Below are 24,000 nucleotides of genomic sequence, written 5' to 3' on the forward strand. Positions count from 1 at the left end.
CCATATCACACCCTCACCTCCATTTCATATCCTTGTAAACGCACATCCACACACTAACATCCAATCACTGCAGACGTTACGGTACTGATATTACTTTGATGTATTTACATTTTTTTTTAAGTTACTTTAAAAAAAACAACTCCTTTTTCTCCCCAATTTCGTGGAATCCAATTGGTAGTTACAGTCTTGTCTCATCGCTGCAACTCCAGTACGGACTCGGGAGAGGCGAGGGTCAACCCAGCCAAGCCGCATTGCTTCTTGACACAATGCCAACTTAACCCGGAAGCCAGCCACACCAATGTGTCGGAAGGAAACACCGTACACCTGGCCCATGGGTCTCTCGGTCGTGGCCGGCTGCGACAGAGCCTGGACTCGAACCAGGATCTCTAGTGGCACAGCTAGCAACTGCGATGTAGTGCCTTAGACCACTGCGCCACTCGGGAGGCCCCATACTTGTGTGCGTGTGCGTGTGCACGCACATCCCTGTATGTGTGTGAGTTAATGTACAGGTGTTTCTTTGGATTGAGTTGTTGGACTATATAGTAATCTAGTTAATCTGTCAAAGGTGTGTGGGGTAGGGCTGTGACCATTGACATTTTTGAGTAAGGTTTAATTGTCATGCAGATGGCCACGGTAATTGTCAATACATGTTTAGATGTTGTAATGCATCATAATGCAGTGGTAATAATGAGCTGCTACATGTATAATACATACAACATAGCTTTGCTGTCTCAAACTAATGGCCTTGACTGCCTTGTGTGTGTGTGCTGGTGAGTGTTTGTCTGGGGTTGTCGTTTGCACTTAACATCACACATTTGTTGATGTTACTTGTGTGCGAAGAGCAGTGTGAGTATGGTTTGGGATGTTGGGGAAAGGATGGATGGGGTTTGACATGTTGTACCTAATTAGATATAAAGATACTACAGTTTCTGATCCAGTTGATTTTCCTGGGTGTTCCCAGTTTCAGCAGAGTTTCAGTTCCTGATCCAGTTGAATTTCCTGGGTGTTCCCAGTTTCAGCAGAGTTTCAGTTCCTGATCCAGTTGAATTTCCTGGGTGTTCCCAGTTTCAGCAGAGTTGTTTCAGTTGGGGAAAGATGTAGTAGTATCTGTGGTTGCCAGGTTCAGATATAGGCCCGCTGAGCGATTAGAGTAGTAGATGTAGTAGTATCTGTGGTTGCCAGGTTCAGATATAGGCCCGCTGAGCGATTAGAGTAGTAGATGTAGTAGTATCTGTGGTTGCCAGGTTCAGATATAGGCCCACTGAGCGATTAGAGTAGTAGATGTAGTAGTATCTGTGGTTGCCAGGTTCAGATATAGGCCCACTGAGCGATTAGAGTAGTAGATGTAGTAGTATCTGTGGTTGCCAGGTTCAGATATAGGCCCACTGAGCGATTAGAGTAGTAGATGTAGTAGTATCTGTGGTTGCCAGGTTCAGATATAGGCCCACTGAGCGATTAGAGTAGTAGATGTAGTAGTATCTGTGGTTGCCAGGTTCAGATATAGGCCCGCTGAGCGATTAGAGTAGTAGATGTAGTAGTATCTGTGGTTGCCAGGTTCAGATATAGGCCCGCTGAGCGATTAGAGTAGTAGATGTAGTAGTATCTGTGTTTGGTTGCCAGGTTCAGATATAGGCCCACTGAGCGATTAGAGTAGTAGATGTAGTAGTATCTGTGGTTGCCAGGTTCAGATATAGGCCCACTGAGCGATTAGAGTAGTAGATGTAGTAGTATCTGTGGTTGCCAGGTTCAGATATAGGCCCGCTGAGCGATTAGAGTAGTAGATGTAGTAGTATCTGTGGTTGCCAGGTTCAGATATAGGCCCACTGAGCGATTAGAGTAGTAGATGTAGTAGTATCTGTGTGTGGTTGCCAGGTTCAGATATAGGCCCACTGAGCGATTAGAGTAGTAGTATCTGTGGTTGCCAGGTTCAGATATAGGCCTGCTGAGCGATTAGAGTAGTAGATGTAGTAGTATCTGTGGTTGCCAGGTTCAGATTTAGGCCCACTGAGCGATTAGAGTAGTAGATGTAGTAGTATCTGTGGTTGCCAGGTTCAGATTTAGGCCCGCTGAGCGATTAGAGTAGTAGATGTAGTAGTATCTGTGGTTGCCAGGTTCAGATTTAGGCCCACTGAGCGATTAGAGTAGTAGATGTAGTAGTATCTGTGGTTGCCAGGTTCAGATTTAGGCCCGCTGAGCGATTAGAGTAGTAGATGTAGTAGTATCTGTGGTTGCCAGGTTCAGATTTAGGCCCACTGAGCGATTAGAGTAGTAGATGTAGTAGTATCTGTGGTTGCCAGGTTCAGATATAGGCCCACTGAGCGATTAGAGTAGTAGATGTAGTAGTATCTGTGGTTGCCAGGTTCAGATTTAGGCCCGCTGAGCGATTAGAGTAGTAGATGTAGTAGTATCTGTGGTTGCCAGGTTCAGATTTAGGCCCACTGAGCGATTAGAGTAGTAGATGTAGTAGTATCTGTGGTTGCCAGGTTCAGATATAGGCCCGCTGAGCGATTAGAGTAGTAGATGTAGTAGTATCTGTGGTTGCCAGGTTCAGATATAGGCCCGCTGAGCGATTAGAGTAGTAGATGTAGTAGTATCTGTGGTTGCCAGGTTCAGATTTAGGCCCGCTGAGCGATTAGAGTAGTAGATGTAGTAGTATCTGTGGTTGCCAGGTTCAGATTTAGGCCCGCTGAGCGATTAGAGTAGTAGATGTAGTAGTATCTGTGGTTGCCAGGTTCAGATATAGGCCCGCTGAGCGATTAGAGTAGTAGATGTAGTAGTATCTGTGGTTGCCAGGTTCAGATTTAGGCCCGCTGAGCGATTAGAGTAGTAGATGTAGTAGTATCTGTGGTTGCCAGGTTCAGATTTAGGCCCGCTGAGCGATTAGAGTAGTAGATGTAGTAGTATCTGTGGTTGCCAGGTTCAGATATAGGCCCGCTGAGCGATTAGAGTAGTAGATGTAGTAGTATCTGTGGTTGCCAGGTTCAGATTTAGGCCCGCTGAGCGATTAGAGTAGTAGATGTAGTAGTATCTGTGGTTGCCAGGTTCAGATACAGGCCCGCTGAGCGATTAGAGTAGTAGATGTAGTAGTATCTGTGGTTGCCAGGTTCAGATTTAGGCCCGCTGAGCGATTAGAGTAGTAGATGTAGTAGTATCTGTGGTTGCCAGGTTCAGATTTAGGCCCGCTGAGCGATTAGAGTAGTAGATGTAGTAGTATCTGTGGTTGCCAGGTTCAGATTTAGGCCCGCTGAGCGATTAGAGTAGTAGATGTAGTAGTATCTGTGGTTGCCAGGTTCAGATTTAGGCCCGCTGAGCGATTAGAGTAGTAGATGTAGTAGTATCTGTGGTTGCCAGGTTCAGATTTAGGCCCGCTGAGCGATTAGAGTAGTAGATGTAGTAGTATCTGTGGTTGCCAGGTTCAGATTTAGGCCCGCTGAGCGATTAGAGTAGTAGATGTAGTAGTATCTGTGGTTGCCAGGTTCAGATTTAGGCCCGCTGAGCGATTAGAGTAGTAGATGTAGTAGTATCTGTGGTTGCCAGGTTCAGATTTAGGCCCGCTGAGCGATTAGAGTAGTAGATGTAGTAGTATCTGTGGTTGCCAGGTTCAGATTTAGGCCCACTGAGCGATTAGAGCTTTTTGAAGTTGTTTTTGTTTTGATAATTATTTTATACATTGAATGCTGTGAAACCGCTGATAAAAGTCCCATGAGGGCAGTGACTGCCCATTTTATTTTTAACCTTTATTTAACTAGGCAAGTCAAGAACAAATTCTTATTTTCAATGACCTTCAATGACCCTAGTGGGTTAACTGCCTGTTCAGGGACAGAACGACAGATTTGTACCTTGTCAGCTCAGGGGTTTGAACTTGCAACCTTTCGGTTACTAGTCCAACGCTCTAACCACTAGGCTACCTGCCTCTAACCCTGCCGCCCTGCTAACCACTAGGCTACCCTGCCGCCCTGCTAACCACTAGGCTACCCTGCCGCCCTGCTAACCACTAGGCTACCCTGCCGCCCCATTACTGCTTATCACGTATTAACCATCATTTGTTCACATTACTTTAATACAATATTGAAATAGTTGTGTATATTTTATTTATTTAATGACTTTATTTCATTCCGAGTCATCATCTCATCTCTGTAGACCTGCTGCCTGTGCCGTCTGACAAAATCACTATTTTAGTAGTTCTTCGACGTTATTAAGGTATACTTTTGTGACTGCTGAATAGCAACTATCAATCACTTAGATCAGGTAGCGAGAAACCTCGTGAAGAAACTGCTCTCTATCCCTGTGAGTCGCCCATCTCTTCTCTGTCTCGGTGTCCACACTAACCTGACGTAGCAGGCGTAAAACAAACACGCACCGGACGCGTAGATGCGCAATGGGTTATGGTCATTGTAGTTAATTACCATGTTTTATGCGCTAAACTATGTAGAATATTGGCCTGTTCGGAAACTACAACTCCCTGCTACATCGCACAGTTTGGGCTTCATCTTATTCTTTTCGCTAGAGAAACTGCTCATTGAGTTTACATTTTTTTTAAAACAAAAAACAGACTGTAATTGAAATAATTGAACCGACATCAGTCAATTAGTTCTTTAAAAAACGACAAATGACAAATGTGGGTTAATTGCTCAGCATTAAGACCTATACAATTACAGTAACTAACTCCGCACTAAGGCCTATACAATTACAGTAACTAACTCCGCACTAAGGCCTATACAATTACAGTAACTCTAACTCAGCACCAAGACCTATACAATTTCAGTAACTGTACCTCAGCACTAAGGCCTATAATTACAGTAACTAACTCCACACTAAGGCCTATACAATTACAGTAACTGTAACTTAGCACCAAGACCTATACAATTACAGTAACTAACTCCGCAGTAAGGCCTATAATTACAATAACTAACTCTGCACTAAGGCCTATAATTACAGTAACTGTAACTCAGCACCAAGACCTATACAATTACAATAACTAACTCAGCACTAAGGCCTATACAATTACAGTAACTGTAACTCAGCACTAAGGCCTATACAATTACAGTAACCAACTCGGCACTAAGGCCTATAATTACAGTAACTAACTCCGCACTAAGGCCTATAATTACAGTAACTGTAACTCAGCACCAAGACCAAAACAATTACAGTAACTAACTCAGCACTAAGGCCTATACAATTACAGTAACTAACTCAGCACTAAGGCCTATACAATTACAGTAACCAACTCGGCACTAAGACCTATACAATTACAGTAACTAACTCAGCACTAAGGCCTAAACAATTACAGTAACAGTATTGTCATTTATCATATTGGGCTGTTTGCTGTTAATTGCCAGGTTGGGTCTGCAACCAGCAGAGGTTAGCTCGTACTGTCTGTCTGTCTGTCTGTCTGTCTGTCTGTCTGTCTGTCTGTCTGTCTGTCTGTCTGTCTGTGTATTGTAGACTGTGTGTGTGTGTATTGTAGACTGTGTGTGTCTGTGTGTGTGTATTGTAGACTGTGTGTGTCTGTGTGTGTGTATTGTAGACTGGCCGGTTGCCAGATGTGGATGCTGTCATATCCCTCATTGTGTGATTATAAATGTGAGCTGATCCAGGGAACTACGCTGTAATTGCCACCTAATTTGCATAACTGTGCAAATTAATGACCTCTCAAATGAGCATTCATTTTTCACAGGGTCTTTAGTGGCTCCTTAAGAGACGCCCTAATTAACGCCTCTGTGTGTGTGTGAGGGAGAGAGTGTGTGTGTGTGTGTCGTATCAGTTGTTTTGGCAGTAAGGGGATGCCAGGGAAAGCTGGCAATGCTACCATAGCAACAGCCACACAAACCACTGCTACTCTCTCTGTCTCTCTCTGTCTTTCTCGCTCTCTCTGTCTCTCTCGCTCTCTCTGGCTCTCTCTGTCTCTCTCGCTCTCTCTGTCTCTCTCGCTCTCTCTCTCTCTCGCTCTGTCTCTCTCTCTCGCTCTGTCTCTCTCTCTCGCTCTGTCTCTCTCTCTCGCTCTGTCTGTCTCTCGCTCTCTCTGTCTCTCTGTCTCTCTCGCTCTCTCACTCTGTCTCTCTCTCTCTCTGTCTCTCTCGCTCGGTCTCTCTCTCGCTCTCTCCGACTCGCTCTCTCGCTCTGTCTCTCTCTTGCTCTGTCTCTGTCTCTCTCTCGCTCTGTCTCTCTATCCCTGTCTCATCTCCATCTCAGAATGTGTGCGTGTCAATCTTCAGTAAATACTAACAGACGCTACTTAAACCTGATCTTCTTACAACCAAAGGCTTACACACACACACACACACACACACACACACACACACACACACACACACACACACACACACACACACACACACACACACAGTAAAGAAGGATATGATTAAGTTTCTTATGTTGTCCTTTGTTGGGTGAATTCTCTGTGAACCAGTACCCTGTAAGACTGGACCCTAACCAGTACCCTGTCAGTCTGGACCCTAACCAGTACCCTGTCAGTCTGGACCCTAACCAGTACCCTGTCAGACTGGACCCTAACCAGTACCCTGTCAGTCTGGACCCTAACCAGTACCCTGTCAGTCTGGACCCTAACCAGTACCCTGTCAGTCTGGACCCTAACCAGTACCCTGTCAGTCTGGACCCTAACCAGTACCCTGTCAGTCTGGACCCTAACCAGTACCCTGTCAGTCTGGACCCTAACCAGTACCCTGTCAGTCTGGACCCTAACCAGTACCCTGTCAGACTGGACCCTAACCAGTACCCTGTCAGTCTGGACCCTAACCAGTACCCTGTCAGTCTGGACCCTAACCAGTACCCTGTCAGTCTGGACCCTAACCAGTACCCTGTCAGACTGGACCCTAACCAGTACCCTGTAAGACTGATTCTCAGAACCACTTCTGTCAGACTGGACCCTAACCAGTACCCTGTCAGTCTGGACCCTAACCAGTACCCTGTCAGACTGGACCCTAACCAGTACCCTGTCAGACTGGACCCTAACCAGTACCCTGTCAGTCTGGACCCTAACCAGTACCCTGTCAGTCTGGACCCTAACCAGTACCCTGTCAGACTGGACCCTAACCAGTACCCTGTCAGTCTGGACCCTAACCAGTACCCTGTCAGTCTGGACCCTAACCAGTACCCTGTAAGACTGGACCCTAACCAGTACCCTGTCAGTCTGGACCCTAACCAGTACCCTGTCAGTCTGGACCCTAACCAGTACCCTGTCAGTCTGGACCCTAACCAGTACCCTGTCAGTCTGGACCCTAACCAGTACCCTGTCAGTCTGGACCCTAACCAGTACCCTGTCAGTCTGGACCCTAACCAGTACCCTGTCAGTCTGGACCCTAACCAGTACCCTGTCAGACTGGACCCTAACCAGTACCCTGTCAGTCTGGACCCTAACCAGTACCCTGTCAGACTGGACCCTAACCAGTACCCTGTCAGTCTGGACCCTAACCAGTACCCTGTCAGTCTGGACCCTAACCAGTACCCTGTCAGTCTGGACCCTAACCAGTACCCTGTCAGTCTGGACCCTAACCAGTACCCTGTCAGTCTGGACCCTAACCAGTACCCTGTCAGTCTGGACCCTAACCAGTACCCTGTCAGTCTGGACCCTAACCAGTACCCTGTCAGACTGGACCCTAACCAGTACCCTGTCAGTCTGGACCCTAACCAGTACCCTGTCAGTCTGGACCCTAACCAGTACCCTGTCAGTCTGGACCCTAACCAGTACCCTGTAAGACTGGACCCTAACCAGTACCCTGTCAGTCTGGACCCTAACCAGTACCCTGTAAGACTGATTCTCAGAACCACTTCTGTCAGTCTGGACCCTAACCAGTACCCTGTAAGACTGATTCTCAGAACCACTTCTGTCAGTCTGGACCCTAACCAGTACCCTGTCAGTCTGGACCCTAACCAGTACCCTGTAAGACTGATTCTCAGAGCCACTTCTGTCAGTCTGGACCCTAACCAGTACCCTGTCAGTCTGGACCCTAACCAGTACCCTGTCAGACTGGACCCTAACCAGTACCCTGTAAGACTGATTCTCAGAACCGCTTCTGTCAGACTGGACCCTAACCAGTAGCCTGTCAGACTAGACCCTAACCAGTACCCTGTCAGACTGGACCCTAACCAGTACCCTGTCAGTCAGGAACCTAACCAGTACCCTGTCAGTCTGGACCCTAACCAGTACCCTGTCAGACTGGACCCTAACTAGTACCCTGTCAGACTGGACCTTAACCAGTACCCTGTCAGTCTGGACCCTAACCAGTACCCTGTCAGTCTGGACCCTAACCAGTACCCTGTCAGTCTGGACCCTAACCAGTACCCTGTCAGTCTGGTGTATTACTGGTTAGTTGTCTAAATATGTCTGACGGGTCCAGACTGACAGAAGCCTTTCTGAGAACCAATCAGTAACCAGTAATACACCAGACTGACAGACACATTAAACCACCAGACAGACATATATTTAGACAGCATACCGGTCATTCACCAGTCAGTAAGACACATTAAACATTCAGACCAGAACCCTATGGGTCTAGGGGGAATAGAGTACCATTCAGACCAGAACCCTATGGGCCAAGTGGAATAGAGTACCATTCAGACCAGAACCCTATGGGCCTAGTGGAATAGAGTACCATTCAGACCAGAACCCTATGGGCCTAGTGGAATAGAGTACCATTCAGACCAGAACCCTATGGGTCTAGGGGGAATAGAGTACCATTCAGACCAGAACCCTATGGGTCTAGAGGGAATAGAGTACCATTTGGGACGCACAAAGAGACTACTAACTCCTACAGCGTTACTACACCTACCAGACGAGTGGTTCTCAAACCTCTCCACAGGGACCGCCAGTCATTCCATGTGTTGTAGCTTCCAGAGCAAACACATCTGATTCAACTTGTTAACTACTGATAAAGCCCTTGACCAGGTGAACCAGGTGAGCTAGTTAAAGCCCTTGACCAGGTGAACCAGGTGAGCTAGTTAAAGCCCTTGGCCAGGTGAACCAGGTGAGCTAGATCAAGCCCTTGACCAGGTGAACCAGGTGAGCTAGATCAAGCCCTTGACCAGGTGAACCAGGTGAGCTAGTTAAAGCCCTTGACCAGGTGAACCAGGTGAGCTAGTTAAAGCCCTTGACCAGGTGAACCAGGTGAGCTAGTTAAAGCCCTTGACTAGATGAATCAGGTGAGCTAGATCAAGCCCTTGACCAGGTGAACCAGGCGAGCTAGTTCAAGCCCATGACCAGGTGAACCAGGGTAGCTAGATCAAGCCCTTGACCAGGTGAATCAGGTGAGCTAGATCAAGCCCTTGACCAGGTGAACCAGGTGAGCTAGATCAAGCCCTTGACCAGGTGAATCAGGTGAGCTAGATCAAGCCCTTGACCAGGTGAACCAGGCGAGCTAGATCAAGCCCTTGACCAGGTGAACCAGGTGAGCTAGATCAAGCCCTTGACCAGGTGAATCAGGTGAGCCAGATCAAGCCCTTGACCAGGTGAACCAGGCGAGCTAGTTCAAGCCCTTGACCAGGTGAACCAGGGGAGCTAGTTAAAGCCCATGACCAGGTGAATCAGGTGAGCTAGATCAAGCCCTTGATCAGGTGAACCAGGGGAGCTAGATCAAGCCCTTGATCAGGTGAACCAGGGGAGCTAGATCAAGCCCTTGACCAGGTGAATCAGGTGAGCTAGATCAAGCCCTTGACCAGGTGAATCAGCCCACAATCAGTTGTCTTAATTCGTTTCCAGCCTGGTAACTGGTTATGAGGCCTGAATGTAAGAGCATGGAGGAGGAAACAATACTGGCTTCTATAGTGGCCCTTATGTCTGCTCACTAGTGGGCTAGAAACAGGGGAAGGGTGCACTCTGCTGGTCACAGCTGGGACTACAACTGTTTGTCTGTCTGTCTGCAGAGTATCAATTTTGTGAATTCTTGGTTGGTGAGCAGACCCCAGACCCCACAACCATGAAGGGCAATGGGTTCTATAACTGATTCAAGTTTAAAAAAAGTAATGTTCCTTTTGATGGTGTAGAAGGCCCATCTTGTCTTGTATCTCAGATCGTTCACAGCTTTGTGGAAGTTACCTGTGGCGCTGATGCTTAGGCCGAGGTATGTATAGTTTTCTGTGTGCTCTAGGGCAACGGTGTCTAGGTGGAATTTGTATTTGTGGTCCTGGCAACTGGATCTTTTTTGGAACACCATTATTTTTGTCTTACTGAGATTTACTGTCAGGGCCCAGGTCTGACAGAATCTGTGCAGAAGATCTAGGTGCTGCTGTAGGCCCTCCTTGTTTGGGGACAGAAGCACCAGATCACCAAACAGGAGACACGTTTGACTTCAGATTCCAAGGCCGGGTGCTGCAGACTGTTCTAGTGCCCTCGCCAATTCATTGATATACAGTGCCTTGCGAAAGTATTCGGCCCCCTTGAGCTTTGCGACCTTTTGCCACATTTCAGGCTTCAAACATAAAGATATAAAACTGTATTTTTTTGTGAAGAATCAACAACAAGTGGGACACAATCATGAAGTGGAACGACATTTATTGGATATTTCAAACTTTTTTAACAAATCAAAAACTGAAAAATTGGGCGTGCAAAATTATTCTTGTCTCTCTCTCTCTATTCATCTTTCTAACCGTTGTGCTTGTCTCTCTCTCTCTATTCATCTTTCTAACCCATGTGCTTGTCTCTCTCTCTATTCATCTTTCTAACCCTTGTGCTTGTCTCTCTCTCTCTCTATTCATCTTTCTAACCCTTGTGCTGTCTCTCTCTCTCTATTCATCTTTCTAACCAGTGTGCTTGTCTCTCTCTCTTTATTCATCTTTCTAACCCTTGTGCTTGTCTCTCTCTCTCTATTCATCTTTCTAACCCTTGTGCTTGTCTCTCTCTATTCATCTTTCTAACCCTTGTGCTTGTCTCTCTCTCTCTTCATCTTTCTAACCCTTGTGCTTGTCTCTCCATCTCTCTCTCTCTATTCATCTTTCTAACCCTTGTGCTTGTCTCTCCATCTCTCTCTCCATCTCTCTCTCTATTCATCTTTCTAACCCTTGTGCTTGTCTCTCCATCTCTCTCTCCATCTCTCTCTCTATTCATCTTTCTAACCCTTGTGCTTGTCTCTCCATCTCCATCTCTCTCTCTATTCATCTTTCTAACCCTTGAGCTTGTCTCTCTCTCTCCTCTCCAGTCCTCAGTATCCGTGGCATCCAGGATGAGGATCCACCAGATCCTCAGATCATGCGATTGGACAACATGTTGCTGGCAGAGGGCGTGTCCGGCCCAGAGAAGGGCGGGGCCTCGGCGGCGGCAGCGGCTGTAGCGGCGGCGGCCGCAGGCGGTTCCCCTAACGACGGCAGTATAGAACACTCAGACTACAGGGCCAAGCTGACTCAGATCAGAGGAATATACCACTCTGAACTGGAGAAATATGAACAGGTAGGAGGGAACACACACTATCCAAAAACAGCTGAGAGAAGGAGGGGGGTGGAGGGGGCGTGTCTGAAATCTGTCTTGCCTACTACTTACTAAAACTACATACTGTGTATTAGTAGTACTACATACCGTTTAGAAGATACTGTTTTGTGACAACGAATGCAGGAATCCTGAAATATCAACATACTACTCCATACTGAGAAGGCATCATCCAATCACGCTTGTTCCTCGCCATTCGTTGCTCCTCCCCTAATCTGATAATCAGCTGTTTTCAAACAGATGAAAAAATCCTTCTCTTCCTGAGTAGTGTGCAGTGAATTCTACTAGATGAAAAGATCCGTCTCTTCCTGAGTAGTGTGCAGTGAATTCTACTAGATGAAAAGATCCGTCTCTTCCTGAGTAGTGTGCAGTGAATTCTACTAGATGAAAATATCATTCTCTTCCTGAGTAGTGTGCAGTGAATTCTACTAGATGAAAATATCATTCTCTTCCTGAGTAGTGTGCAGTGAATTCTACTAGATGAAAGGATCCGTCTCTTCCTGAGTAGTGTGCAGTGAATTCTACGAGATGAAAGGATCCGTCTCTTCCTGAGTAGTGTGCAGTGAATTCTAGGAGATGAAAAGATCCGTCTCTTCCTGAGTAGTGTGCAGTGAATTCTACTAGATGAAAATATCATTCTCTTCCTGAGTAGTGTGCAGTGAATTCTACGAGATGAAAGGATCCATCTCTTCCTGAGTAGTGTGCAGTGAATTCTACGAGATGAAAGGATCCGTCTCTTCCTGAGTAGTGTGCAGTGAATTCTACGAGATGAAAGGATCCGTCTCTTCCTGAGTAGGGTGCAGTGAATTCTAGGAGATGAAAAGCCTGATGACCTCCTGGCATTTAGAGATTTCACAGACTACTATTTAGAACTCAGTATGGGTATTCAGACACGACCAGTACCTCCCCTTCAGAAAAAAATGACATCTCCTTCCTCCCTCCTCCTTCATCCCTCTTCTCCTCCTTCCTCCTCCTTCCTCCTCCTCTCCTCCTTCCTTCATCCCCTCCTCCTCCCTCCTCCTCCTCCTCCTCCTCCTCTCCTCTCCTCCTCCTTTCCCCTCCTCCTCCTCCTCCTCTCCCCTCCCTCCTCCTCTCCTCCTCCTCTCCTCTCCTCTCCTCCTCTCCTCTCCTCTCCCCTCCCTCCTCCTTCTCCTCTCCTCTCCTCCTCCTCTCCCCTCCTCCTCCTCCTCCTCTCCTCCTCCTTCTCCTCTCCTCTCCTCTCCTCTCCTCTCCTCTCCACCCTCCCCAGGCGTGCAGTGAGTTCACCAACCACGTGATGAACCTGCTGAGGGAGCAGAGTCGCACGCGGCCCATCTCTCCCAAGGAGATCGAGCGCATGGTGGGGATCATCCACCGCAAGTTCAGCTCCATCCAGATGCAGCTCAAACAGAGCACCTGTGAGGCCGTCATGATCCTGCGCTCCAGATTCCTCGACGCCAGGTGAGAGAGACGGAGAGAGACAGTGTGGATGTGTGTGTGTGTTTGTGGGTGTCTCTCTCTCTCACCTCCCCCCTCCTCTCTCTCTCTGTCTCTGTCTCACCTCTCTCTGTGTCTCTCTCACCTCCCCTCTCTCTCTCGCTCTGTGTCTCTCTCACGTCCCCTCTCTCTCTCGCTCTCTCTGACCTCCCTCTCTCTCTCCCTGGTCAGACGGAAGAGACGTAACTTCAACAAGCAGGCTACTGAGGTGCTGAATGAGTACTTCTACTCCCACCTGTCTAACCCCTACCCCAGTGAGGAGGCCAAGGAGGAACTGGCCAAGAAGTGTGCCATCACCGTCTCTCAGGTCAGAGGTCAAATAGGGTCAAACTAGGGTCACAGAAGTATCACGGGCGGGATCTGAACCCTGGTCTCCCATGGGAGAAACCAACGTCTTGACCTTTGGTTATAGGAGGTGTTAATATTACTGTTAATATTATGGTAGAGGGTTATAGGAGGTGTTAATATTATGGTAGAGGGTTATGGGAGGTATTAATATTATGGTAGAGGGTTATAGGAGGTGTTAATATTATGGTAGAGGGTTATGGGAGGTATTAATATTATGGTAGAGGGTTGTGGGAGGTATTAATATTATGGTAGAGGGTTGTGGGAGGTATTAATATTATGGTAGAGGGTTGTGGGAGGTATTAATATTATGGTAGAGGGTTATGGGAGGTATTAATATTATGGTAGAGGGTTATAGGAGGTATTAATATTATGGTAGAGGGTTATGGGAGGTATTAATATTATGGTAGAGGGTTGTGGGAGGTATTAATATTATGGTAGAGGGTTGTGGGAGGTATTAATATTATGGTAGAGGGTTGTGGGAGGTATTAATATTATGGTAGAGGGTTATGGGAGGTATTAATATTATGGTAGAGGGTTATAGGAGGTATTAATATTATGGTAGAGGGTTATAGGAGGTATTAATACTACTGTTAATATTAGGGTAGAGGGTTATGGGAGGTATTAATATTAGGGTAGAGGGTTATGGGAGTTATTAATATTATGGTAGAGGGTTATAGGAGGTATTAATACTACTGTTAATATTAGGGTAGAGGGTTGTGGGAGGTATTAATATTATGGTAGAGGGTTATGGGAGGTATTAATATTATGGTAGAGGGTTATAGGAGGTATTAATATTATGGTAGAGGGTTATAGGAGGTATTAATACTACTGTTAATATTAGGGTAGAGGGTTGTGGGAGGTATTAATACTATGGTAGAGGGTTATGGGAGGTATTAATACTATGGTAGAGGGTTATAGGAGGTATTAATATTATGGTAGAGGGTTATAGGAGGTATTAATATTATGGTAGAGGGTTATGGGAGGTATTAATACTACTGTTAATATTAGGGTAGAGGGTTACGGGAGGTAGGATCTGAACCCTGGTCTCCCATGGGAGAAACCAACGACTTGACTGTTAGCCCAAGAGGAAATTCCCCCTTGGTGACAATGATTTTGAAGTTGCAGGCATTGCTACCTCATCACGAGAATGTGAGCCCGGCTCATGTCTGCTACATAAGGGTCAAACTGGGGTCACACAGGGGTGACAGGGGTCAATGTCTGAGGTCAGGGTAGGGGGTTATAGGAGGTATTAATACTGCTGTTCATATTGTCACTACTGTTCCCATCCCTCCTTCTCCCCCCCCCTCTCTCCCTCCCCTGCCCCCTACTTCCCTCTCTCTCTCTCTCTCTCTCTCTCTCTCCTACTTCTCCCTCCCCCCCTACTTCTCTTCCTGCCCCCCTACGTCTCTCTCTCCCTGCCCCCCCCCCTCTCTCCCCCCCCCTGCCCCCCCCCCTCTCTCCCTCCCCTGCCCCCCCTCTCTCCCTCCCCTGCCCCCTACTTCCCTCTCTCTCTCTCTCTCTCTCCCCCCCTACTTCTCCCTCTCACCCCCTACTTCTCTTCCTGCCCCCCTACGCTTCTCTCTCCCTGCCCCCCCTACGTCCCCCCCCCTCTCTCCCCCCCTACTTCTCTCCTTGCCCCCCCCCCCCCCCCCCCCTACTTCTCTCACTGCCCCCCCTACGTCTCTCTCCCTGCCCCCCCCCCCCTCTACTTCTCTCTCTCTCTCTCTCTCTCCCCCCTCTACTCCCCGCCCCTACTTCTCTCTTTCAGGTGTCTAACTGGTTTGGGAACAAGAGGATCAGGTACAAGAAGAACATAGGGAAGTTCCAGGAGGAAGCGAACCTGTATGCTGTGAAAACAGCTGTAGATGCAGCCAGCGTCTCCTCACAGGCCAGCCAGGCCAACTCCCCCGCCACGCCCAACTCAGGTACACACTCGGACATCACACACACACACACACACATACGTGTGCGTCCGCGCCAGGATCACTCACGCTCGGACATCACACACATTTGGACATCAAACACACACAGTCGTAGACCACGTGGGGGTGCATTTCACGCGCTCGCCCGCATACAAACACACACAGCGGCACCACCAAGACCAGCCACATCTTTTTCACACAATTACCTCTTCCATAGTCTCCCTTCTAACAAAGTTTAAACCCGCCTCTTATTACCCGCCCCACCAATCAACCGCTCCCTGCCACAAAAGCCTCTCTCCTGATTGGCTGGTTATGACATTCCGCAGGCTCGCCAGGGTCGTACAGTCGGCCCAACACAGGCCACGCCCACCCCGGTTTACACCCGACCAATGGGGAGGGGTTATTTCTCAACCCTCCTCTGCAGCCTCAGGTAGGCCTGCAGTAAGACCCCCCTGATCCCCCTCCCCAAAATGGTTCCCCTGTTATAGCTGCTTGTTCCTCTCTCCTGCCCCCCCTCAATCCCCCCGAGCTGCCACCTGTGTTCCTGGTGGTATCATTGGTACCCCTTAGTATCAGCTACCAACCCCCCAGCCCCTATAGAGCCCCTCTGACCCCTGTTCAGTTGTACCTTTTAGTAGTATCAGCTACCAACCCCCCCAGCCCCTATAGAGCCCCTCTGACCCCTGTTCAGTTGTACCTTTTAGTAGTATCAGCTACCAACCCCCCAGCCCCTATAGAGCCCCTCTGACCCCTGTTCAGTTGTACCTTTTAGTAGTGTGTGTGTGTGTGTGTGTGTGTATGTGTGTGTGTGTGTGTGTGTGTATGTGTGTGTGTGTGTATCTGTGTGTGTATCTGTGTGTGTTAGTGTATTAGTGTTTGAGTTTGCAGTGTTAATGTGCAACAGTCTGTGTGTTAGTGTGTGTATAAATGTATTAGTATGTGTACCAGTTTGTGTATAAATGTAGTATTAGTGTGTATAAATGTAGTGTTAGTGTGTATAAATGTAGTATTAGTGTGTACCAGTGTGTGTATAAATGTAGTATTAGTGTGTACCAGTGTGTGTATAAATGTAGTATTAGTGTGTACCAGTGTGTGTATAAATGTAGTATTAGTGTGTACCAGTGTGTGTATAAATTTAGTATTAGTGTGTACCAGTGTGTGTATAAATGTAGTATTAGTGTGTACCAATGTGTGTATCAATGTAGTATTAGTGTGTACCAGTGTGTGTATAAATGTAGTATTAGTGTGTACCAATGTGTGTATAAATGTAGTATTAGTGTGTACCAGTGTGTGTATAAATGTAGTGTTAGTGTGTATAAATTTAGTATTAGTGTGTACCAGTGTGTGTATAAATGTAGTATTAGTGTGTACCAGTGTGTGTATAAATGTAGTATTAGTGTGTACCAATGTGTGTATAAATGTAGTGTTAGTGTGTATAAATGTAGTATTGGTGTGTACCAGTGTGTGTATAAATGTAGTGTTAGTGTGTATAAATGTAGTATTAGTGTTTATAAATGTAGTAGTATTAGTGTGTACCAGTGTGTGTATAAATGTAGTATTAGTCTGTACTAGTGTGTAAAGCGCCCCCTGCTGGTCTGTTCCTCCAGGTGGATACCCAGCACCGTGCTACACTCCTGACGGGATGTTATGAGGAGCTGCCTGGAGGAACTCTGTTTCCTCCCCACTGTCTCCATGTGAGTATCTATGGTAACACTCTGTTTCCTCCCCACTGTCTCCATGTCAGTATCTATGGTAACACTCTGTTTACCACCACTGTCTTCATGTCAGTATCTATGGTAACACTATGTTTACAAGCACTGTCTTCATGTCAGTATCTATGGTAACACTCTGTTTCCTCCCCACTGTCTTCATGTCAGTATCTATGGTAACACTCTGTCTTCATGTCAGTATCTATGGTAACACTGTCTTCATGTCAGTATCTATTGTAAAACTCTGTTTCCATGTCAGTATCTATGGTAACACTCTGTTTCCTCTCCACTGTCTTCATGTCAGTATCTATGGTAACACTATGTTTACAAGCACTGCCTTCATGTCAGTATCTATGGTAACACTCTGTTTACCACCACTGTCTTCATGTCAGTATCTATGGTAACACTATGTTTACAAGCACTGTCTCCATGTGAGTATCTATGGTAACACTCTGTTTCCATGTCAGTATCTATGGTAACACTCTGTTTCCATGTCAGTATCTATGGTAACACTCTGTTTACCACCACTGTCTTCATGTCAGTATCTATGGTAACACTCTGTTTCCATGTCAGTATCTATGGTAATACTCTGTTTCCTCCCCACTGTCTCCATGTGAGTATCTATGGTAACACTCTGTTTACCCCCACTGTCTTCATGTCAGTATCTATGGTAACACTATGTTTACAAGCACTGTCTTCATGTCAGTATCTATGGTAACACTCTGTTTACCACCACTGTCTTCATGTCAGTATCTATGGTAACACTCTGTTTACAAGCACTGTCTTCATGTCAGTATCTATGGTAACACTCTGTTTACCACCACTGTCTTCATGTCAGTATCTATGGTAACACTATGTTTACAAGCACTGTCTTCATGTCAGTATCTATGGTAACACTATGTTTACAAGCACTGTCTTCATGTCAGTATCTATGGAAACACTGTTTCCTCTCCACTGTCTTCATGTCAGTATCTATGGTAACACTCTGTTTACCACCACTGTCTTCATGTCAGTATCTATGGTAACACTGTTTACCACCACTGTCTTCATGTCAGTATCTATGGTAACACTCTGTTTCCTCCCCACTGTCTCCATGTGAGTATCTATGGTAACACTCTGTTTACCCCCACTGTCTTCATGTCAGTATCTATGGTAACACTATGTTTACCACCACTGTCTTCATGTCAGTATCTATGGTAACACTATGTTTACCACCACTGTCTTCATGTCAGTATCTATGGTAACACTCTGTTTACAAGCACTGTCTTCATGTCAGTATCTATGGTAACACTATGTTTACAAGCACTGTCTTCATGTCAGTATCTATGGAAACACTATGTTTACCACCACTGTCTTCATGTCAGTATCTATGGTAACACTATGTTTACCACCACTGTCTTCATGTCAGTATCTATGGTAACACTCTGTTTACAAGCTCTGTCTTCATGTCAGTATCTATGGTAACACTCTGTTTACCACCACTGTCTTCATGTCAGTATCTATGGTAACACTATGTTTACAAGCACTGTCTTCATGTCAGTATCTATGGTAACACTATGTTTACCACCACTGTCTTCATGTCAGTATCTATGGTAACACTGTTTACCACCACTGTCTTCATGTCAGTATCTATGGTAACACTATGTTTACAAGCACTGTCTTCATGTCAGTATCTATGGTAACACTATGTTTACAAGCACTGTCTTCATGTCAGTATCTATGGTAACACCATGTTTACAAGCACTGTCTTCATGTCAGTATCTATGGTAACACTATGTTTACCACCACTGTCTTCATGTCAGTATCTATGGTAACACTCTGTTTACAAGCACTGTCTTCATGTCAGTATCTATGGTAACACTCTGTTTACCACCACTGTCTTCATGTCAGTATCTATGGTAACACTATGTTTACCACCACTGTCTTCATGTCAGTATCTATGGTAACACTCTGTTTACAAGCACTGTCTTCATGTCAGTATCTATGGAAACACTGTTTCCTCTCCACTGTCTTCATGTCAGTATCTATGGTAACACTCTGTTTACCACCACTGTCTTCATGTCAGTATCTATGGTAACACTATGTTTACAAGCACTGTCTTCATGTCAGTATCTATGTAACACTCTGTCTTCATGTCAGTATCTATGGAAACACTGTTTCCTCTCCACTGTCTTCATGTCAGTATCTATGGTAACACTCTGTTTACCACCACTGTCTATGCCAGTTTTTTAAAACAGATATTGTAGGTGGGTGACCAACTCATGTGAATACCTTCAATTGATGTCTTTTATCAAATATTTTTCCCTCCCTCTTTTCATCTCTCTCTCCTTCTCTTTCTCTCTCCCTCCTCGCTTCTCTTTCTCTCTCCCTCCTCGCTTCCCTTTCTCTCTCTCTCTCTCTCCAGGTTGATAGTGGATGGCAGGACAGCACCGACCCCCCCTCCCTCACCCCCCCTCACGGGGCACCGGGCAGCGTGCACTCGGACACCTCAAACTGAGACACACACTCACCCCAAACGCCCCCCACCCCTCTACCCTTCAAATTCCACTTCCTCCACCCTCACACAGCCACCCCTCCCCCCCCCCCCCCCCCCCCCCCCCCCCCCACATATCAGTCGTACCTTAAACTGAAACAACTTCCCCCTGCTTTACCTGTACCTGAGCATCCCCCTCCTCTCCCTCCACACCATCCTCCCCCCTCCTCTCCCCCATCCCTCTCCCCCTCCAGTCCCGATGCAACATAACACCCTAGCTCTTCCCTCCTCTCTCTTCCCCCATCCTCCCCCCCTCCACTCCCGATGCAACATAACCCCCTAGCTCTTCCCTCCTCTCTCTCTCCCCCTCCTCTCCCTCCCCCCATCCCTCTCTCTCTCCTCCTCTCCCTCCCTCCCCCATCCCCCTCTCTCTCCTCCTCTCTCTCTCCTCCTCTCTCTCCTCCTCTCTCCTCCTCTCTCTCTCCTCCTCTCCTCTCTCTCCTCCCTCTCTCCTCCTCTCTCTCCTCTCTCTCTCTCTCCTCTCTCTCTCTCTCCTCTCTCCTCCTCTCTCTCCTCCTCTCTCTCTCTCCTCCTCTCTCTCCTCCTCTCTCTCTCTCCTCTCTCTCTCTCTCCTCCTCTCTCCTCCTCTCTCCTCCTCTCTCTCTCCTCTCTCTCTCCTCCTCTCTCTCTCCTCTCTCTCTCCTCCTCTCTCTCTCCTCTCTCTCTCTCCTCCTCTCTCTCTCCTCTCTCTCTCCTCCTCTCTCTCCTCCTCTCTCTCTCCTCTCTCTCTCCTCCTCTCTCTCTCCTCTCTCTCCTACTCTCTCTCTCTCTCCTCTCTCTCTACACCTCTCTCCTCCTCTCTCTTCCTCCATCGTCTGACATCAAGTCTTTTTCTTTATTTTTATAACCACTTATTTTTCTCTCGTTTAAAAAAAGAAGATAATTTAGAGTCACATGTAGTTTTTTTTTTTTCTAATACTGTTTCACAAAGCCGCACCAGCCGCGTGTGTTGGAGCCTGACGTGGACGCATCATGTTACTCAAAAAGAAGAAGAAGAAGAATGAAAAAATGCATAACAAGAAAATAAAGAAAAAAAAATCGACTGTTTCTCGTCTTCCATGCATGTCGTCCCTTTTAGGTGTTTAGCAGCGATTGTATTTTTCCTTTTTAGACTTTTTAAAAAAACAGTTGCTACAGAGACAAAATGTACACAACGGAAAGTTCTAAATGGCAGAAAATAACCAAAAATGAATAAATACATTGTATGTCAATTATTAAGCTCTGTCTGCTGTCTCATTTTATTATGGAGGGTTGGACGATCAATATACATTGCATACACTATATATACAAAAGTATGTGGACAACCCTTAAAATGAGTGGATTCGGCTATTTCAACCACACCCGTTGCTGACAGGTGTATAAAATCGAGCACACAGCCATGCAATCTCCATAGACAAACATTGGCAGTAGAATGGCCTTACTGAAGAGCTCAGTGACTTTCAACATGGACATCGTCATAGGATGCCACCTTTCCAATAAATCAGTTCATCAAACGTATTCCCTGCTAGATCTGCCCTGGTCAACTGTAAGTGCTGTTATTGTGAAGTGGAAACGTCTAGGAGCAACAACGGCTCAGCTGTGAAGTGGTAGGCCACACAAGCTCACAGAATGGGACCGCCGAGTGCTGAAGTGCGTAGCGCGTATAAATTGTTTGTCCTCGGTTGCAACACTCTACCTAGTTCCAAACTGCCTCTGGAAGCAACGTCCGCATAAGAACTGTGATGAATCACGCTTCACCATCTGGCAGTCTGACGGACAAATCTGGGTTTGGAGAACGCTACCTGCCACAATGCATAGCGCCAACTGTAAGGTTTGGTGGAGGAGGAAAAATGGTCTGAGGATGTTTTTCATGGTTCGGTGCTAGGCCCCTTAGTTCCAGTGAAGGGAGATCTTAACGCTAAAATTACGTTCTAGATGATTCCTGTTTAATCATAACACTGCCCCTGTGCACAAAGCGAGTCCCATGCAAAACTGGTTTGTTGAGATCATTGTGGAAGAACATGATTGGCCTGCACAGAGCCCTGACCTCAACCCCATCAAACACCTTTGGGATAAATTGGAATGCTGACTGTGAGCCAGGCCTAATCGCACAACATCAGTACCCGACCTCACTAATGCTCTTGTGGCTGAATGTAAGTAAGTCCCCGCAGCAATGTTCCAACATCTAGTGGAAAGCCTTCCCAGAAGAGCGAAGGCTGTTATAGCAGCGAAGGGGGACCAACTCATTATTAATGCCCATGATTTTGTGATGAGATGTTGGATAAGCAGGTGTCCACATACTTTTGGTCATCTAGTGTACATAATAAGAAAATGTAGATTCATTAATAACTACTAATGTATTAACAATAAAAACGCTAGCCTATGCTGTATGTCACAGTAGAAGTATCATGTCACAGTAGAAGATCATTCAAATATCAGTTGTTGATCTTGTAATCTGCAAACATAAATTCATTGGTATCATCGACCATCCATCAACATTTTTTATGTAAAAAAAAATTATGACATTTATATTTTTAAAAAGCTTAGAAATACCATTATATAAGCTTCTGCACAATATGCATATACAAATGTTTGGGTCACAACATTAAAACAGTCCCTGATCTTGTAGTCAGCTGCCAGAGTACCATAGTAACACAGTCACGTTGTTTTTTAAGACGATAAGATGACATTCTCACGGTGATGTCACCAATGTAACAGTATTGCTTCCGTCTCAACCTGGGCTCGAACCAGGGACCCTCTACACACATCAACAACTGTCACCCACGAAGCATCGTTACCCATCGCTCCATAAATGCCTCGGCTGGCACCCCAGATGAGACAATGTAACAGTATAACTTTAGTCCGTCCCCCTTGCTCGACCCGGGCTTGAACCAGGGACCCTCTGTACACATAAACAACACTCACCCTCGAAGCATCGTTAGGGGAACCACTACTTCAAGGTCTCAGAGCAAGTGAAGTCACCGATTGAAACGCTATTAGCGCGCACCACCACTAACTTGCTAGCCATTTCACATCGGTTACATACAGATATAAAGATGTTTGGGTCACAACATTAAAACAGTCCCTGATCTTGTAGTCAGCTGCCAGTGTACCACAGTCACGTTGTTTGATAAGACGATATTTTCACGGTGATGTCACCTTTTATGTTGATGTATGGAAACAACAAGTTCCCTGTTGTGTGTGATGAGTCTACATTAAATACTTGTAATTGAAGACATTCAAAATGTTTATGGTTTTGTAGATTGTGCCAACACACTGACTTCCTGTTAGCAGTTTGTGCCATGGCTATGTCGAGGTGGTGAGTATGGTTGTCTCTGTAGTGGGAGACTGCACCTTAGTCAGGTGAATATATCTACATGAATGTATTTATATTGCTATATCAGAGCACTTGGCTATGTACACTATATCTAGTAACTGATGTTTTATTTCTCGTGTTTAGGATTCAAAAAATAAAATACACGATTGTGTTCGCTGCAATAATCAGGCATTAAATTAAGGAACTCTTAACTAAATCTCCCGGTGAAGTCAGGAAATTATATTTACCCGCTGTAGCGCCATCTTCTGGTGTAACTGTGGATAAAAATATAACTTGTTTACACTTGCTAAAGGTCCCGAACAGTCATTCTGAGTCTGTAAAATAGCATTTTGAGTAACCAGGTCTCCATCCAACCATTTGATGCGGATTAATTACCTGGCGCATGAAAGATAGTCACGACCGGGCTGATGGAAACAGGAAATGCTCGTACACTGATAAATGCCGACAGACAATACGTTCTTTCGACATGGCGGGCTCTTTTTGTGAGAATTAGTGGTGGAAAACGCATTTATGCGCAAATATTGATATAATAACCATTTTATCAAGGTAAACTTGTAGTCACGCGATATGTTGTGTGGTCCTTCCATTATGACTCGGGAAAGCACGCAGTTTATTAGGCTTCAGGTGAAATAAAGTATGATAAAGTTCACAGGGTAGTGAATGTGCATGGTGATGAGCTTAATGCTCATTTCCAATAAATATCGAGGGTCTTATTCTGGGGACATGTTGATCTATGATTGGCTGCCGTTTGACTAATACAAATTATCTCATAATTTAGGTATCCTAACCCCACTTTATCTGTGAGCTGTTGACGAGAGCGCACTTGCCAAGACCAGAGTGGGCACATTTGCTATTTAACGCAACAGTTGTTGTGACAAAATCATCAGTAGAGCTGAAAATGTTATGGAAACCCATTTAACTTAGATTTTCCATTCAGTACATGGGAATTTATTTTTATGCGCACTACGCCAAGTTATTTATATGTGCACTACGTCACCAGGCACAGCATTTTATCCGCAATAGAGCTCGCCAGCTTGTAGTCCAAAAACCGGGAAATGGGTTACCGCTAGTTCTTTCAGCCATCCCTACGGGGAATGAATAGAGTTTTTGGGATAAAACCCCCAAATAAGCCCGAGGTTAACGCAGGTTTTGGAGATCTTATACGTTTTGTTCTATGAGATAATATCAGTCAGTCAACATGAACTTTATGAATTTTGAAGCCTTTATGCTTTATGTGTTTTTTATTATTACATAAATGTCCA

The 24,000-nt window shown here is 45.9% G+C and overlaps 1 protein-coding gene across 2 annotated transcripts in view; it reads left to right on the top strand.

Annotated features, from left to right (window-relative positions):
- LOC139424334 (pre-B-cell leukemia transcription factor 1-like) overlaps nucleotides 1-19,479 on the top strand; it is a 37,259-nt gene extending 17,780 nt beyond the window's left edge. Inside the window, exons 3-9 of one of the 2 annotated variants that reach the window (XM_071176066.1) lie at nucleotides 11,151-11,398; nucleotides 12,684-12,874; nucleotides 13,082-13,217; nucleotides 15,027-15,183; nucleotides 15,507-15,610; nucleotides 16,788-16,874; nucleotides 19,294-19,479. In XM_071176066.1, the coding sequence (XP_071032167.1) occupies nucleotides 11,151-11,398; nucleotides 12,684-12,874; nucleotides 13,082-13,217; nucleotides 15,027-15,183; nucleotides 15,507-15,610; nucleotides 16,788-16,874; nucleotides 19,294-19,386 (1,016 nt within the window). In that variant the 3' untranslated portion in view covers nucleotides 19,387-19,479. The remainder of the gene's footprint in view (nucleotides 1-11,150; nucleotides 11,399-12,683; nucleotides 12,875-13,081; nucleotides 13,218-15,026; nucleotides 15,184-15,506; nucleotides 15,611-16,787; nucleotides 16,875-19,293) is intronic. The other variant, XM_071176067.1, reaches the window with a different exon arrangement.
- The last annotated feature ends 4,521 nt before the right edge of the window (nucleotides 19,480-24,000 follow it).

The sequence above is a fragment of the Oncorhynchus clarkii genome, chromosome 13, assembly GCF_045791955.1.
Source record: "Oncorhynchus clarkii lewisi isolate Uvic-CL-2024 chromosome 13, UVic_Ocla_1.0, whole genome shotgun sequence".
NCBI lineage: Eukaryota > Metazoa > Chordata > Actinopteri > Salmoniformes > Salmonidae > Oncorhynchus > Oncorhynchus clarkii.